At 30.8% G+C, this 18,241-nt stretch overlaps 1 protein-coding gene across 1 annotated transcript in view; it reads right to left on the reverse strand.

Moving 5' to 3' along the window:
* Positions 1 to 18,241, reverse strand: part of LOC127547617 (CUB and sushi domain-containing protein 3-like) — a 49,044-nt gene continuing 30,803 nt past the window's right edge. Inside the window, exons 5-11 of the mRNA XM_051974540.1 lie at positions 17,587 to 17,772; positions 16,260 to 16,454; positions 13,906 to 14,079; positions 6,569 to 6,742; positions 5,757 to 5,930; positions 3,847 to 4,032; positions 1 to 185 (exon numbers count right to left, since the gene is read on the reverse strand). Of these exons, the coding sequence (XP_051830500.1) occupies positions 1 to 185; positions 3,847 to 4,032; positions 5,757 to 5,930; positions 6,569 to 6,742; positions 13,906 to 14,079; positions 16,260 to 16,454; positions 17,587 to 17,772 (1,274 nt within the window). The remainder of the gene's footprint in view (positions 186 to 3,846; positions 4,033 to 5,756; positions 5,931 to 6,568; positions 6,743 to 13,905; positions 14,080 to 16,259; positions 16,455 to 17,586; positions 17,773 to 18,241) is intronic.

An 18,241-nucleotide genomic window follows, 5' to 3' on the forward strand; every position in this document is an offset into this window, starting at 1 on the left:
TCAAAAAATACCTGAACAATGAGGCTGTGATCCACTCCAATGTCCACTTAATTGGCAGGTACGTGCTGATTGACCAAGAAGGGTTCGTTTTCCTGTACATGAATAATGAACAGTAGAACCAAATGTATACTTCTCTCCAGACAGGATTGCATTGGGAGGAACACCTGGTTGTCCACAGTCAATCACTACAATACATAATTATTGAAGATAAAGAAATATTTTAATTACCAATCAAATGATCTAAAACAAAACATTTTAAAATTATATTGGAAGCATGATTGCTTTGTACACATATAAAACACAACTGTTTAATGTCAAGCTATCACTTTTCCTTAGTAAAAAATATCATAAATAGTTATTCTTTTAGCATTCGTCCCCCATTACCCACTACAAGTGATGTTTGTAGTGGAAGGAAAAGCATAGGAAGCAGCCATAACCAGGTATCTTAAAAATAAGGAAAGATGAGTATAGTTTTGCTTTCCCATGTGTAATATATTTGAGGATATTCCTGAAATTCCACAGTTGGGTGGGAGTCCATAAAGAAAAAGTATAAACCTTTCCCCAATCCTATGTTAAAATAATTTTTGAATAAATTTGGAATGTGAAGACAAGGAACAAAGTATGTAAGATTGTGGGTTTCTTAGTCCCAAAATCAAAATGACAAAGAATAATATAAAGAAAATAATTGCATATCAGTCCCAATACTCTCACTATCACCTTTAAAGACCAGCTTTGGGCAAAGATGAATAACTAGCTCTAAGGTTATTAGTAGAAGAAAAGGACATTAACGTTTTTAAGTTTTCCACTTATTCTTAACATATAAATGTTTTGATCCTCTTTCTGAATACTCTGAGTGAATCACACATTTAAGGCCTACCCAATACTGAACCATTGGCAAGACATTTCCAGTCTTACTCTCAAATTCCACATCTTAGTCCTCACTCTCTGGTATTTCTACACATCACTATTTAAAGAAAATAAACACTGTCAGTTGCTGTTAACTTAATTAAGCTGAAAAGTTACAAGCAGATCACTAAATTGTGAGGAACTGGAAAAAGAATGTAGATCTATTTTTTTTTTTCTGGGAAATCAAGTTGGTTTGCAATAGACCCCAAACCAGATCTAGCTATTGCATTATGTTTGCATCAAAGTTTTGTATTTTCCCATTGTGAATCTGGAATACAAGAGACAATAAAGTAAATCTTTATATATATGTAGTTATATTTTTGAAAATATCATTTTGCTTAACTAACCCCAATGTTTTGTCTGAACAGAGGATGAAACATTACAAAGAGGTATTAGTAGGAAGTGAAAGTTATATAGAACTGAAGGATTTGATTCTGTGAAATGAAATGAAAATGTAGAAGTCCAGTAAAGATCAATTTATCTGTGAGTCCTCCTGTGATTTTGTCTTGAAATACACTCTACCAATTAGCCTAGCTTACTGAGTTTAATGAGTTCTTATCAGCCTAAAGCCTTCCTATAAGATTTTCCTGTCTCCATTATATTATAAGATCATGTGATTCCTCATATATTATAAAATGAATGGGATAAAAAGAAAGGGCAAGGAAGAAAAGAAGAAAAGAGGGAAGACAGCAAAGGTAGTAAACCTAAAACTTAGTGTATTGCATCATGTAGCAATTGCTGTTTTAGCCAAGAGACTGAAGGACTTGTCTATTCATTGATAAATAGATGGGTATGGTAAGAATAGCATGCTATTTCATGACATATCTTCTCCTCCAAATTCACTTGAAAGTTAGGAACCTGTTGATTTAATTTAGAATAATATAAACTAAGTTATGGCTACAGAACAAAAATGGTAACACAGTGATCATAAAAAATAAATTCTAACTCATGAAAACAAAACAAAAGTTAATGATCTTCTTTGTGTTTTGGATTCATTACTAAAAGGCAATATGGAATGATGACAATCTCAATAAAATATATACATGCTACATAAAAAATAAACTGATTTTTTTTTTGAACAGGAGATTTTTTTTTTTTTGAACAGGAGATTTAAAAAAAAAATTAAGGGAAGGAGGAAAAAAGCATTAATAAAGCATCTACTTAGTTCCAGACAATTCTCTAATCATTTTACAAATATCTCATTTTATTCTCATAACAACCTGTAAAGTAAGTGCTGTTATAATACCCATTGAACCATTAAGAAAACTGAAAGATTGGTATGCTCAGGATCAAATAGTCACTAATAATTTGAGACTGGATTTGAACTCAGATCTTACTGACTTTGAATTGCACTATCTACTTTGTATTACTTGATTTAACTACCTCAAATCAAACAAGCAAAAAATTCTATTTCACTATCAAGCTATCATTTTATAAGGTTCTTAAAAAAAAACTATTTGACAATTCAAGTAAAAATAATTCATTTAAAAAAAAAATCTGCCAAAAGAGTTCACAAACAACTTGACAAACAGATTCAACATACCATATTGGATTATGCAGACAGAACTTGAAATTGGTTCCAACTTTCTCAATTTTATCAATAGGCTAATATTTCTTGAATCTTTAAATATATTTTCACAATGAAATCATTTCTAAAGAAAAAAAACAACTAAATACTACTCATAATTTGTTATGTTTTAGCATTCTTAACTAATTTCAGATTACAATCTACAAGGACTTTAGTAGCTTGGCCAAATGGTACTACTAGGAATTCTGTATCTTTGACATTTACTATTTCCTTTGAATTTGTATATTATGTCTCCTACTATCAGCTACTATTTTTATCTTACTTTAGGGTTCACTTTAGGTTCTAACTTCAAATGTAATTCAGTGTCCAAGAAAAATCAATTCAAATGTAGGATGTAGTATGGGCAATGCATTTCTTTACAGCAATATCAGTATTTTCCTGGCTAATAATGTTTGCTACTTCCTCAAATTTTCCTATTCCATATTGTCTGAATCTTTCTTCAGCTTCATCACAATCAATCTTCAACACACTTATCAACATAGGCATTATAGTCCCTCAGTAAATTATAAACTAGATGAGGACAGAAACTATGCTATTTTTAAAAACCTTTCTTTCAACACAGTACCTTGTTCCTACTAGGTATTTTATAAGGATTTTTTTTTTAATGAATGTTTGCTATTAAAATAAATTTTTGAATCTCTTCCTAAATAGAATTTTAAATGCTTAATAATAAGCTTATAACTAATAATAATGAAACAAATAAATCTATTTGTCTGCATGTCTGGATTTGTCATTTCATTGTATAGGAAACTTTTATCATGTCAACTCCTTTTACTCATACAGAGTCAAGATTCTTTAGTAATTTATAGTCTCAAATTGCATACTGAGAGTTGTATTATTGGTCAAAAAGTTAGTAGGTATAGCAGACAAAAATAGAATGTAGGTTTTTTTTCCAATTTCAAATCCTAGCTGCTATTTATGTATGTATATATGTGTTTGTGTGTGTGTGTGAGAGACATGAATTCTTGTGCAACTGCAACCCATAAAAAATGGCAATTTCAAAATTTCAGCCTTTTAAACTCCTGAGTAATCTGGGGTTGTCCTGAAAAATGTAAAGATAAAAATCAAATCCTCTCCAAATCAAGACTAGAGGATTGAAGGAGAAACAAGAAAAAAAAAGTAGTGTTTCAAATTCAAAGATAAAAGGAAGAAACAATTTGTTTTGAATTTTAAAATCATTGAGCAAAAAAAAAAAAAAAAAAATCAGACATAAATGAAAATGTCCATAGAAGTTGAAAACTATCAGGCTCTCACACCTATCCTTTATGAGGCTTAATCTACAAGAAAAATGTACTTATCAAATGCATTGCTTCCACTATATTTTAAAGGAAAAGAACACATTATCTACTTACTAATACACTCTGGGAGAGGTTTATCCCAATGGCCATTTGGTTGACATATCAGAACTGAGGATCCAAATAAAAAATAGCCAGGATTGCAGTCGTAGAATACCACAGTTCCATAAGTGAAATTCCCATGCTCTATTTTACTTTCTCTTTTAGAATTAGCTGGAATTCCTGGATCAGAACAGTTGACCACTAAGCAGAAAATACATATTTTTAGAACAATATCTAAAAGGTAATAAATATTCATGATCACTTGGGTGATTTCGAAAAAGCAGCTCATAAAGTCACATACACACATACATACATACATATATATATACATATATATATATATATGTATATATATATGTATATATATACACATATACTCACTGTCTTTGTATCTATATTACAAGACATTGAAAGATGATTTAGTTGTACCTAAAATAAAACCCAATTTTTCCTGAACTCATAAGCTTAGAAAAGATTAACTAGTCTAACTTCCTCATTTATAAGTGAGGTCCAGAGAAACCAAGTAATTTGACTAAAGGATTCTGGGTCCCACCCTCTTTCACTGTGTAATACTAATTCTCATGGGACTGGAGATTGACAAAATATCATTATGATGAGAAGTAAAGAGGAAAAGATTTTTTCCAAATTTCTTACACAGTTACAATGCTACAGATTGGAACCTTGATAATAGCAAATAATATTTGAACCTCTCTCAATGCTAAATAAATATGCTGACTGAATCATAGACACCTGCTTCAACAGTGAGATATCTCTTTAATTATAATGGACTATTCCATAAGTTATGTGAGCACCAATATAGGGGTATGTGTGTATGTATGTGTGTTTGTGCATGTGTACGTGTGTCCTAATTAAAATTCCACTTTCTACAGGAAACCTTCTTTAATTCCTCCTAAAAGTATGTTTTCATTCTTATAATCATTTTCTATTCATCCTGTACATACTTTATTTTGTACATATTTGTTTGCATGTTGTCTCCTCCATTAGATTATAAGCTCCTTGAGTACAGGAACTGTCTTCTGTCTCATTTTTGTATTCCCCGGTGCTTAACATAGTGACTGGAACACCTTAGGTGTTTAATAAATGTTTATTGAATGAAGACCAACATAGATATGCAATTCTTATAGTCCCACAGAAATGACTGGTACACTAAGAAATAGTATTCCCCAGAGTCACATTGTCAGTCTGTGATAGAGATTGGATTTGAAATGAGGTCTTTATTACCAGGGGACATCTCTCTATCAATTAATCCTTTATATAATAACTGTAATACGTATGAACAAATTTTAAAATAAATATTATGATCATTCTGTGGCAAAATGAGGGAAACCTCAAACAGCAGGGTTATCTATATCTGTAGTTTTTATTTAAAAGAAGAAATAAAGAACAGGTAATTATTCAATTTTTTTCCAAAATTCATATTTCTGTATTATATAAATATACACATATATAGATGTGTATATAAAATAGATACATTAAAAATTTAGGTTTTTTCATAACTTATAAAAGCTTTTTGAAATTTTCATACTTTTCATGTACAGATATAATCTAAATACAAGGTAATAAAGTTAAATAGATATGGAAGGGGCACTGATTATTTCTCTTTTTTCTCCTCAAATTAAGCAACAATAATAAGAAAAAGCAAATAATTGCTGGCTGGAGAGGGGAAAAAATACTCTTTGAGGATTATGCATAATAGCTAACATAGTTACTAAAATGAATATTGAAGTATTAAAGCAGTTAATGTAATGAGTATTTTCTATTATTTTACCAAAATTAGATCAATTATGATATTATATACATATCAAATAAATTATTAATAGTCATTTTCCTCTTTAAAGTATGTTCAGAACTGGTAACTTTTTTTTTTAACGGGGACTGGTACATGCTTCAATCTATAGGCTTACCTTTACATACTGGTGGTGGATGGCTCCATTGTCTGTTGGCCTGGCATTGGGCCTTTGTTGGGCCTTGCATTATATACCCAATGTTGCATGAGAATGTTACAATATCATTGAAGTTGAATCCATTTCCACTTGTTCTTCCATAAATTGGGCTACCAGGGTGACCACAGCTAACAGCTGAAAACATTTATAAGAATAAAACAACAAAAAAGGCCCAAAGATAGTAATGTTGGGTTAGAAGTTATAATAATATTTAATACCCCAAAGACAATTTAATAAAAAATGTTTATTTCTCATCTTTTAAGATTGGAATTGTGATTTCATCGAGGTTACAAAGATCCCAGGTGAGGAAATATGTTCTAACAATAGACATCCCCAAATTGTCAGCAACCCAGAGTCTTAGATAGTTGCCTGAGGCACTACAAGGTAAAATTGTTCTCAAATAAAGTCTGAGTATACTATTATTGCATCTAGATTAAAAGTCTGCACAATTCAGAACCAACCTATCTTTCTACTCTTACTCCTTATCATTTCTGTGTAATGTAGTAGAGTAGAAAAACTGTCAGGTCTACATTCAAATACTATATTAAACTCTAGATGTGTGATCTTTGGAGTCACATAATTATTTTAGGAAAAATTTAATAAATGCACTAAAAATTTCAAAGCAATTATTTGACAGATTAAGAAACAGATATTTAGGGGGAATTGTAAGAATTATTTCTCTTTCTTCATGTCAAATTTTTTTTATAAAGAAGACAATTATTATAAAATATAAGGATAAAATTCCCCTGTGGTTCTGTGCCATGCTTACTTACGCACACAGGATGGCAGCTGACCAGACCAATTGTGATCTTGTTGGCATATCCGTACAGAAGAACCAATCAATCGAAAGCCAGGATTACACTGATAAACAACTGTGTCTCTGTACCCATAATTTTCTCCAATGACTTGTCCATTCACAATGAGCTCTGGAACTCCACAATGACCCGCTGAAATAGTATTTATATAAATTGAGGGAGAAAAAAATTAGTCACTCTTTTGACATCTTAAATCATGGTTTAAGTTCCCATTTTTGAAATGTATGTTTAAAAACTCCTTGATAACAAAGAATGCCTCATTTCTGTCTTTTTGTATTATCAGCACCTAGTACCTATACCTGTAACTCAGGTTGAACATAATAAAGCATAATTGAATGGAATCTATATCTAATTATCTAATAATTATCAAATAAATTCTCTTTTGCTTTTTATGATAGTAAAGATAATCTGAAAACAGCAATAAGGAATAAGGAGAATTCTGACTCTCTTACCTGAACTAATAATTAAGGAAACAAGAAAAAAGCATTATTATCAAGAGAAAGTCAGGTCTCAGTACATACCAGAACAGGAGAAATGTGTGTAAGGATAATAGTTAAGCAAATATTCCAAAAAGCACCATTGAAAGAGTAAGCAGAATTTTGTCATCTACTTTAGACCTTGGTAGTTAGTTGCTTTCATATGCAAACACTAAGAACATCCTTCTTCATTTTTTAATGAGTTCAATGATGGGCTCATCCCCACCCTCCAACTCCTGTCTTCATGGTAGGGGAATTTAATATATTTATTGAGTCTTCTTCAAGTACATTATTTTTCCCCTCTTCGTTTTATTTAATTCACTGACCAATTCTTCCAGTATTCCTCAGCTATACAGAGAGATCATCATAACTTTAATCTTTCTATGATTCACAAGTATTCCACTTCCTATTTTAAGAACTCTAAAATCCTATTTGATTACCATAATTTTTAATCTTTTCATCTTTGCCTGAGCCTTATGATACTTACCTCCTTTCTTTTTTGTCAAAATTACTTTCAATCACTCTAAAATTCAATTTTTTTCTCAGGCCATCTTCTCTGCACTGGATATATTCTCTTTTCTTCCCTAAATGGAACCTTTGGTGAATTAACACAATCCCTCTCTTCCATATTAAAAAACAACAACAAAAACAAAACAAAACAAAACCCCTTATATTGGAAATAAATATGCTAGCTAAAGATGAGCAATTTCATTTTAAGCTTCCAGTCTGTGACCATGCAATTATTATGTAAGGATTTTTTTTTCTTGTTTTTTTTTTCCCCTTATAAGAAAACAACTTCATTGCTATTGTTTGTCATTGATGTGCAATGTGCTCAAAATCTGATAAACTACTGGTGGCATATGTGTCCTAAATTTGGGGAGCAATGGATCAATGTTTAGCTTTGACTGTTTCCTTTCCTCATAAACTTTGATAATTGATCACCAATCAGAATTTAAATTTAAGTTATAAAAGCTTAGTCAGAACCCTAAACATTAATGGCTTCAACCATAAGTCAGCTTCTGAGTGATCCTTAGTCAACTCAGACTTCTTGATTCCTTCCATTTCAAGATCCAAGCTTCCAATTTTTACTATAGGGCAGTGTCAACTGGTGGAAACATGTAAGAATGCCACCTCAGAGGGAAGAGACAGTCTTCAGTTAGGCAAAGAGAAAATCCCACCAGGGATGGTGATACAATACTTGCTCACCATTACCTTTTTTTTTTTTTTTTTTTTGGGGTGGTGGTGGTGGTGGTGGTAGTGATGTTTGTATTGTTGTATTGTCAATAAAGTCAGATTGCATGGCTTGATTAGAAAACATCTAATTAATGAATAAATTCCTGTTAAAGTAAAAATGCTTTTAGAATGAATTAATTCCCATCTGGATCAATGCCTTTGTCATACATTATCATTGGATTACCACTATTTCTTTCACTTCTATTAATATGATGTTGATTAGAAGGAAGGGGGTAGTCACCAAAGTCTTGTTCATTATATCTGCTAAAATTTTAAATTTTGCAGTCTTACCTAGGTCCCACTGTAGCAAGGCAATCATTTTACTATTTGCTAATGGTTTCATAGTCCTATTCTGCATAATAACTATTTGAAGCTTTCTTATTTCTCCTCAGGCCCTCATTGCTAAGAATCTAATACTTTATCAAAAAAAAATGTAGCCATCTTTCAAGAACTAATTTCTTCTCTTGCTCTTCATTTCCAATAATTCAGACATGTTCCTCAAATATTTTCCATTTTACTCATCACTCTTTAAGATTTCCACATTCTACACTCAGCTTGATCCCATTGTTTCCAGCCTCTTCTCGTAGATTTACACCCTTACCATTCTTTTCCTTATCTTCAATCACTATCTACTGTGTTCTTTATACAAATGAAACTACTCTTTAAAAAGTTATCCAAGATCTTTCAATCTTCAATATTTTTGATATCTCTGCAGCCTATGACACTAGTAGATTACTTCTCCTAAATTCTCTATCCTCTCTAATTTACATTACATTACCGTCTAATAATTCTTCTTTCTGCCTGACTCACTTTCAGTGTTCTTTTTGGACATCAAATGTTCTAGAGAACCCCATTCCATTCCAATTTCCCCCAACAGATTACCTTCTCTCTCTTATTCAGTCTAACACTTTTTAATACCTCCCTTTCTATTGTTTAATTTCCTACTGCCTATAAATCCCATGTATTCCCCAGCCTAAAACCAAAACAAAACAAATCAAAACAAACAACAACAACAAAAAAAAAAACTCACTTCATCTATCTCTCATTTCTATATCTCATCTGCCATTTGTGGGTAAACTCCTTGACAAGGTCATCTACAGTAGGTATCTCCACTTTCTCTATTCTCATTTTCTTAATTCCATACAATCTAAATGCTGACTTACTTTATCATTCTACCAAAAGTGCTCTCTCCAAAGTTACCAATAATCTCTTTCTTGGCCTTTTCCTCATTGTCTTGGCCCTCTCTGTGACCTTTGACAAATATTATTGATCATCCTCTTCTGCTTGATACTCTCTTCTCTCTAGATTTTGGAACTCTGTTCTCTATTGGTTTTCCTTTACTTTCTCTGACCTCTTATTAGTCTCTTTTGCTGAATCTCATCTAAAATATATACTCTCCCCTGAACTCAAGAGTTCTGTCCTAGCTTTTCTTCAATTTTCCCTTTGTATTACTTCACCTGATAACCTCAATATCAACCATGGACTATCTTCTCATTTCCAGCAGTCTTCCTCACTTCTCCCATTAGTGGGAGATTCCTAGAGATTCCCTTTTGTAGAGGGACCCAGGCTGGCCTAACTTTATTTCTCTACTAACCCTGATTTTCTTTGACTTCAAAATTGTTTCAGAGCGGGGGACCTTCATACTTCATACCCATCCCAAGCTTCAACTCCCTTTTGTATATGTTCTTGCCTGTTTAGAACACAAACTCCTTGAAGTCAGGGACTATTTTCTTTTTGCTTTTATTAGTATATCCTGGGATTAATAACTGAATTTATCCTCATACAGCCTAGATTTAAGATGCTTTCCATTCTAGTCACCTCTTTTGAATATTATTCAATTTATCAATATTCTTAATTTGTAATACCCAATTGTTTTTTTTTAAAGCAAATTAGAGTATACTGCAAATCTTATAATGCACTATATAGATGGCAGCTTTCATTTTTGTAGATATGAACTGCTCCATTTCATTATTCATACTTCCCTAAACATTTGTAATGCTTGCCCTTGTCCCGTTTACTTGGCTCTTGTTACTCCCTGTACTTGAAATGCCCTTCTTCCATGTCAAAATTCTTTAAGACCCAATATTATCTTCTCCATGAAACCTTCTTTGGATTGTCAACAGATGGACATAATTTCTTTCAACATTCATAGGTGTTTGCTTTCCTACAACATAGAGAAACTTTCTGGCTTGCTGTCACTATTTGAATACATCCAGTACTTGAATTCTGGGTAAAGAAAGACTCAGCAGGCTGAGTCTGATCCAAGTCCTCTTCACACATGATCATTAGCTTTGAAACCCTATTTAAGACACAGACATCCTGAAAAGAACTGGTGCATGGTTTCAAAAGATCTAGAAAATATCATAGTAGATTGCTACATCTTTTGGATGTAAGGCACTTTAAGAAGCTAAAAAGTATGAGGATTCACCAAAGCTGAAATTATCTTCCTGAAATTATTTTCCTGCATACATACATTTATATTTTTATCCCACAATAGAATATTCTCCTTGAAGGTAGGAATTTTTTACTTTTATCTTTCCATCTCTTCCACAGTTCTTGGAACATAGTGAGCACTTAATAGATATTTACTGATTGACTTTGGGAGAATATGTAGTTCAAACATGAATATTTATTGCCATTTTTCAAATGATAAAACCAATACTAGCAAACCAATGTTTGCTGGAGTGTACACTTCACTTGTCAGATAACATTAATCCTCTTGACACAGTAATGCATACTGAAAAAGTTTTACATTCCTATTTCTTCTACATTCCTATTTTCATAACTTTCTATAATACTTTTCATATTTTGCCTAATAAAATTGTATTGTTGGATTCTAAAATATGCCTATTAGTCAATCTGCCTCAGAGAAATGGGATTTAAATTAAAGGCTTCTGGCTACCCTCTTTTAATTTTGGAATAAAGACTATATGATATGTGACTATTTTCAAGCTTATCATTAGGCATTTCCTATCTTCTTGAAGGCAAAAATATATTTTAAAATACTCAAGAACAGATAATTCATCATTATTTTTTACCAGCTATAAACCTAGTTAGCAGATATTTAGAGCTAAATTGGGAGCATTTAACAATACTCTCTTTGCTTCATAGTATTTTTGTTAGGTTTGTGAAGAGGAAAATAAAAATTTTCCTCCACAGGCAAGTTAGAAATTAGTGTAAAAGATGTCATTATTATTTAATTCTATATGTATTGTCATGATCTTAAACCTTTTTCTGGAGGATGAACCATATATCATGACAACATTTTAATATTAAGAGAATTAATGATGTATATCTGAAAAAAGATGAAGCAAAAATCATGTTTTTTAATACTGACAAAAAGAGTTTGAGGATACATACACACCCACCCACCCCTCCCCCTCATATACACACACACACACACACACACACACACACACATATGCATACATATACTACTTTACTAGTCAGGGGTATTCATAGTATATTTCAAAAGAACCTAAAATTTAAAATAAAAAAAAAAAACACTCTACCAAAATTCTATTTCACAAATGAGATTCTACATGTTTGGTTTTAAATATTTTTTTTTCTGCTATATTCCTGTTCTCATGCTTCCTTTGATTTTGGTTCTAACAGGTGAAGCTAGTGAATAAACTACTAATTTAGAAAGCAATAAATAAGAAAGATGTTCAATTTTCATTAAGAAATCCATAACGGGTTATAGATTTCTTGTTCTAGTATTGGCCTATCTATATTTGAAAAAAAACTCATGATCATAGGAAGATTTTTTTTTTTTACCGTATCAATTTGATGACACCTTCTAATATATAGAAGTTGCTCTGTTACTGAAAGTCTTACACCAAGAAAACTATAAATCATTTAAGAATTGAAGCAACTTACTATAATAATAAAAAATCAAAACTCCAGAAATTTTAAGGAATCAAGGAGTTTTTTAAAAGAAAGATACTGACATGTGCAATTCTCCTTCTGTAATCACTTACACTCATATTATCAATGTAACTATTTTATTTTTACTTCAAAACAAAAAAACAAATCAATCCAAATCACATCATAGAGTTACACAATTCAGAGTAACAAAGCATAAAACAAAACATGAAATAAAGTAAAAATGCTGGAATAATAATGTATTCATTGGACATTTAGTCAATAGTCAGTTGATATATATATATATATATATATATATACATATTATATATATATATATTATATATATATATTACAAGAGCTGATTTTGATTAATATTAGTTCAATCATATATTTAGACATTATTTTAACTTTCAATAATATTTCCTGTTATATCTATTCATCATTTCTGAATGAAAATATTTCTCTAAGATGATAGACTATAGTTAGGAAATAACCAAGCAATAACCCATATTTTATAGATTAAGAAACTGAAGTTAAAATAAAATAATTAGCAGTCATAAAGATTGCTAATTGATTAATCTCAACATGAATAACTTTTTTTTCTATTGTATGCTATGTGCTACATATAGTGCATCCCAAAATCCTAGTACAGCTTGAAATAGCAGTTTTAAAATTTGGGGGGCATCCTGTATTTCATTATTTAGTAGTAATAATAGAAGCAACAGCAGCAGCAGCAACAGCTAATGTGGATTGTATTTCATATTGCACAAAGCCCCTCCCCCATACCATTCCAGTGAGATAAGTAATGGAAATATTATCCTCATTTTATAGAAAAGAATCCCCAAACTCAGGAAACTTCAGGGACTTTCTCACTGACATTTATCAGGTAAGTTTTCAAGTCTAGATCTTTTGAACCCAAGTAACAGAATCAAAGATTCACAGAATCTCAGAGTTACGTAGGTTATTAGATGCCATTTTTTTAATCTGTACCTCAACAAAAATTCCCTCTATAACAACAAAGAAAATTACCAAGTCTCTACTTGAGGACTTCTAATACTAGAGAATATTATTTTACTTGTTATGTCTCAATCTACTTTTTGACACATTGAACTAAAACCTGTCTCTTGCTATTTTCAACTCATTGATTGCACTTCTATCTTCTGGAGCACAAAAGAAGTTTAATTCTGGATAGTTATTCAAATACTTAAAAATAGCTGTATTTTCCCATCTTCTCCTTTCCAGACTTAACATTCCTTATCCCTACTTCTTTTAGCATATATGTGTGTTCGTATGTACAAACATGTATGTAAATACACATACATAAATATATTTATATATAATATGTTAAGTATCTCCCTAATCTTAAACCCTCTCAATACCTTAGTGCTATACATTAGAATCTTTCCATAAAATTAACACTGACCAATATTAATGAATACTTTTTCTATATAACCATGAAGACATCTCTGAATGTATCTATTTGTTTGACAATCTATCCCAAGTCACCTTGTATTTTCCATAAAGCTATGAATGTAATATTTTATTAAATATTTATACAAATAGTTTATATAGTGCTGTTATATTATATCAAAATGCATAATGAATATAACTCCATTGGTATGTTTAAGAGAAATTAAAAAAAAAACTTTATTTTTCTTGCTTTCCAGTTTTGTAAGAAATAGTAATATGTAAATTAAGTATAGCAATTAAAATATGTACCTAAGCATCTGGTTTCAGTTCCACTCCAGAGTCCAGAAGAAAGGCATTCTCTTACAGTAGAGCCCACAAGCATGTAGCCTGAATCACACGTAAAGATAGCTGTTGATCCATATGAAATTTGAGTTCCAATCTTATTCCCATTTGGAGGTGTAGGAAGTTCTCCACAAGAAATAACTTTAAAAGTTAAAAAGAAAGAATAATTTAAGAAATTATATTATATGTGTGGTTTTATAAAAACAATTTTATCAATTTTATCTAATTTTATCAATTAGAAATATCATTTACTCATTCAAATTGGAGTGTTGCAGATTAACAGAAAAAAAAATTAGAATAAGTCATGTTGACAATTTATTCCTTGAAAATCCTTTGTTGTGAAAACTGTTTGTCATTTTTTAGGTCAGGAAAAATAAAGGAGCTAATATATTTAAGTGCTCTGGCCCTAATTGTTTTTAATTTAAAATATAGTGGTGGAATAAGGAATTCTTCAGCAAAGAGGCTAGAGAGCACAATCAAAAGAAGAAAATCTGGTGTGATAGTGTCCAAGAGAAACATTTCAAATTTTGGAGGTATTTAATATGATTTGATCATTTATTTTAATATAATTAAATATTTTTGTTTTATGTTAAATATCTTAAAATCACTTATTTAATGTACAAATTATGCAGATTCTTACAACACAGAGGACCAAAAATGAGTCCTGAGCTGCTGAATAAAATATGACAATTAAATCAGAAATTTCAAGATATTAGGATTTAGTCCTCATTGAAAAGCTTTCATTATATATTTTCTTTCACGTAGCATACTGCTAATTTGTGCAACAATGATAAACCTACAAAATCTCTAGGTTCATGAGGTTTTTAAATTGCAGAATAAAAATGTACATACTGTTTACCACAGAGAAATATACTTAGGATTCTAAGAAAGAGCTTTTAGATGTTTTGTTCTTCAAAACTATAAAAATTTTATTGAACTATTTTGAGGTTCCCAAAGAAAGTGATAATGATGTCATTTTTAAAAATGTATATATTTGCCTAAACAGAAAATTCAAGCTGAAATAAACTATGTTATAAATTAGCAGCTCAATAGTGCAATTGGGTGAAAAGTGAAAATGGTTCACATTATTTTCAAATGCTATTTTCCGTTTTTCCATCAAATTCTGTTTCAAGTATTTCAATAAACAGCCTCATTCTCTTCTGTATTACCTCTTTTGGGTCCTGAATAATTGCTATTGTGCAGAACTTCATTGGAAATCAATATCTGTGACTTTCTATTTTGTACTTCTAAGGAAAATTGTTTTTGAGAGTCATTAAACTTTGTGGATAGTGCAATAGAAGATTTCAAAATTTTTCATTCAGTTTTTTAAATATTCTCATCTTTTATGGAATGATTTGTTTACTTGCCAGGGCAAGCAGCTAGTTTTCTTTGATTAGAGAAATAGCTATGTGTTATTGTAACTTCTTGTGAGTTTACTATTATTCCATGATAGATATAATCAAGTACAACCCTCAACCATTTTCAGTAATCTCTGGAACATTAGATTTGGAATAATGGGCAATAAATTTTTGATCTACAAAATTCTGAAGTTAAACTTTGTCACAATTCCAGACACTTTAATGATCTGGTACATAGAAGCCTGACTTGTGGATCATATAATAATTGATTTGTTCACATATGGATATTAACCAATTTTGAGAATTTAAGTAAAATACTCAACTGCTAAATGCCTCAGCTGTCTCATTTGTAAAAACAAGCATGCTGATAGCCATTTCAGGTAATTCATGGTAGTATCATGAAAATAAAATAATACGAAGTTTTGTGTAAAAAAAGTAGAATTTTTTTAATAAAAAAGTTTTATTTTTTTGTTGTTTTTTGTTTGTTTGTTTGTTAATATCATCACAGACATCATGATATGGTACATGGAGACCTGATATTATAAATGTTCAATTTCTTCCTGCAAAACAATACTGGTTGAGTGACCATGGGTAAATCATTAACTTCTCAGTGCTTAAAGCAATTGTCTGAAATAATGAGTTAGAGATAAAATACTGATGTACATCAATGAAAGCAATAATAATGTCAGGAAATCTCCCTGCTAATATAATTACAAATTTGAATAACAACAAAAATACATTAATAAAAAATATATTTAATTGTCATTATTATCATTATCACAGGTCTAGCACAGATACTTGAGAGTACTACTTGAAATTATTTAGATAGTATAAACAAAATATTAGCTGATAGTACTTTGGGAAAGAAAAAAATAAGTTATTTATTAGCATTTTAATCATCTGCTATTTTTCATATCAACATCATGCAGTAGGAAAAAAAAAATAGGGTTAGTAATTACTTACTTTGGCAGTATGGTCTTTCATTTCTCCAGCTCCAAGTCCCATTAGCAAGACATTCAATAGATGCGGGGCCTAATCCATGATAACCAGGATCACAGCTAAAAACTACTTTTGTTTTATACTCATAATGGGAGCCATTCACAATTCGCCACCTTCCATGTTCCAATGAGAAGGAATTAATGCTTGGGCAAGTAACAACTATTTGAATAAAAAGAGTATTGTCTTAATTAATTCAATATTTTATTTGTTAGAGAAATATTTATTGAATATCTATTTTTTACTTGACCAATAAATTAGAAAATTTTGGAGTTAGAAGAGGCCTCAGAGGCCATTTAAATGAAACTCTTTCTGAGTAAGAACACTATATTCTAAAGCATACATGAACATTCAACTTTTCCTTGAAAGACTGGTGAAGGGGAAATCTACTAACTCTGAAAAAAATGTCCTGCTCTTTTGTATGGAGATGATTGTTAGGAAGTTATGTTTAACATCAAGTCTAAATTTATTTCTTTGTGACTTCTATCCATTGTGTCTACTATCCCCAGCTTGTGGGTACTTGGCAAATTTAATTTGTCTTTCTTATATTCACATTTTAAATATTTGAAGACAATGCTCATGTCCCTTGTAAATTATCTCTTCCATAAGTTGAACATTCTCATTTTCTTCAGTGAATTCTCATATGTCATGCATGTAAGGTCTTTCACCATAATATCTGCCTTCCTCTGTGATCAAATTTCAATCTGAAATAGGGATATAGTGATCAGCATCATATTTTTTTTAATTACAGTCTTTACTTTACCTTAAATGATGTCATAATTCAGTCATTCCTATTACCATGTCATGTTTTTCAAGTAGGCAAATTACATTTACTATTATGTATGAATTGCCATCTAGGAGTATGTAAAACTTTTCTCTGACAATTTTTTAGGGAATTGTTGAAGACATTCATGCACCAAGTCTCCAGAGCTAGACCAGAATTTCTTCCCACTCTGATTATGATCCAGATCTCATATATTCTTATGCACTCATCATTTACTTGTAGAAAGATGGGTGATTGAAACATAAAAATAAGGAAGCTATGATGGTAGAGTTCTCTTCATTAAATAATATGTTTTTGTTTGTCTGGAAACTGAAATATGTTTTTTTTTTTTTTTTAATGAAGATGTACTTTATTTCCTCAGTATTTTGATGCTTACAGTAGCAGAATCAATCTTGATTGATCCCCACTGTAATAACAAATTCATCTTAATAGTAATCTCAGAAGTAAATGAGATTTGAAAATTGACTTTTTTAATATAAAGATATAAATTATAAAAATTCTATTACTTACCCACACAGCGAGGTGTTTTATTATGATTGCTCCATGTTCCATCAGACTGACATACCGCTGTGGTGAGTTCCTTAGATGAGAGTCTGTAGCCATCATTGCAGAAATAGGTAACACGGGTCCCCACCAAGTAATCTGTTGTGAGTATTCCACCATTTGTTGGTGCTTTAGGAATCCCACAAGAAATTGCTAAAAAAAAAAAAAAAAAAAACCCAAAATGGTACTAAATGTGTCTTTAATGAGAAAAGTCTATTGGTATATGTAGTTAAATATATGTGTGTGTATACATATATGTGTGTATATAAAGATATAAAATGTATCTAGGATTTTATCAAGTCATTGAAAAAATACTAATATGAAAAGGACTTCCTTAATTTCCAAGTATAAGTGTTTTTCAAAGGTACATTATGTAAACATTTATTTATCCAGTTCCCAAATCTAGATTCTTGCTGCTTTATCTCCATATTTTTTATATAGTTTTAAAATTCACTTCCTAAATAGCTTGTGTAAAGAGACCAATACTTTTTGTGCTTATTGGAATATAGGAAAAAATGGAATTTTCCTATATAGGAATGTAGAGAAAATGGCTTAGACTTTGTTATTGAGGGAAAGGCAAGAGGTGTAAAGATTGCCAAATCTTTGTAGTCTTCCCCATCCA

The sequence above is a fragment of the Antechinus flavipes genome, chromosome 1 (assembly GCF_016432865.1).
Source record: "Antechinus flavipes isolate AdamAnt ecotype Samford, QLD, Australia chromosome 1, AdamAnt_v2, whole genome shotgun sequence".
Classification (NCBI taxonomy): Eukaryota; Metazoa; Chordata; class Mammalia; order Dasyuromorphia; family Dasyuridae; genus Antechinus; species Antechinus flavipes.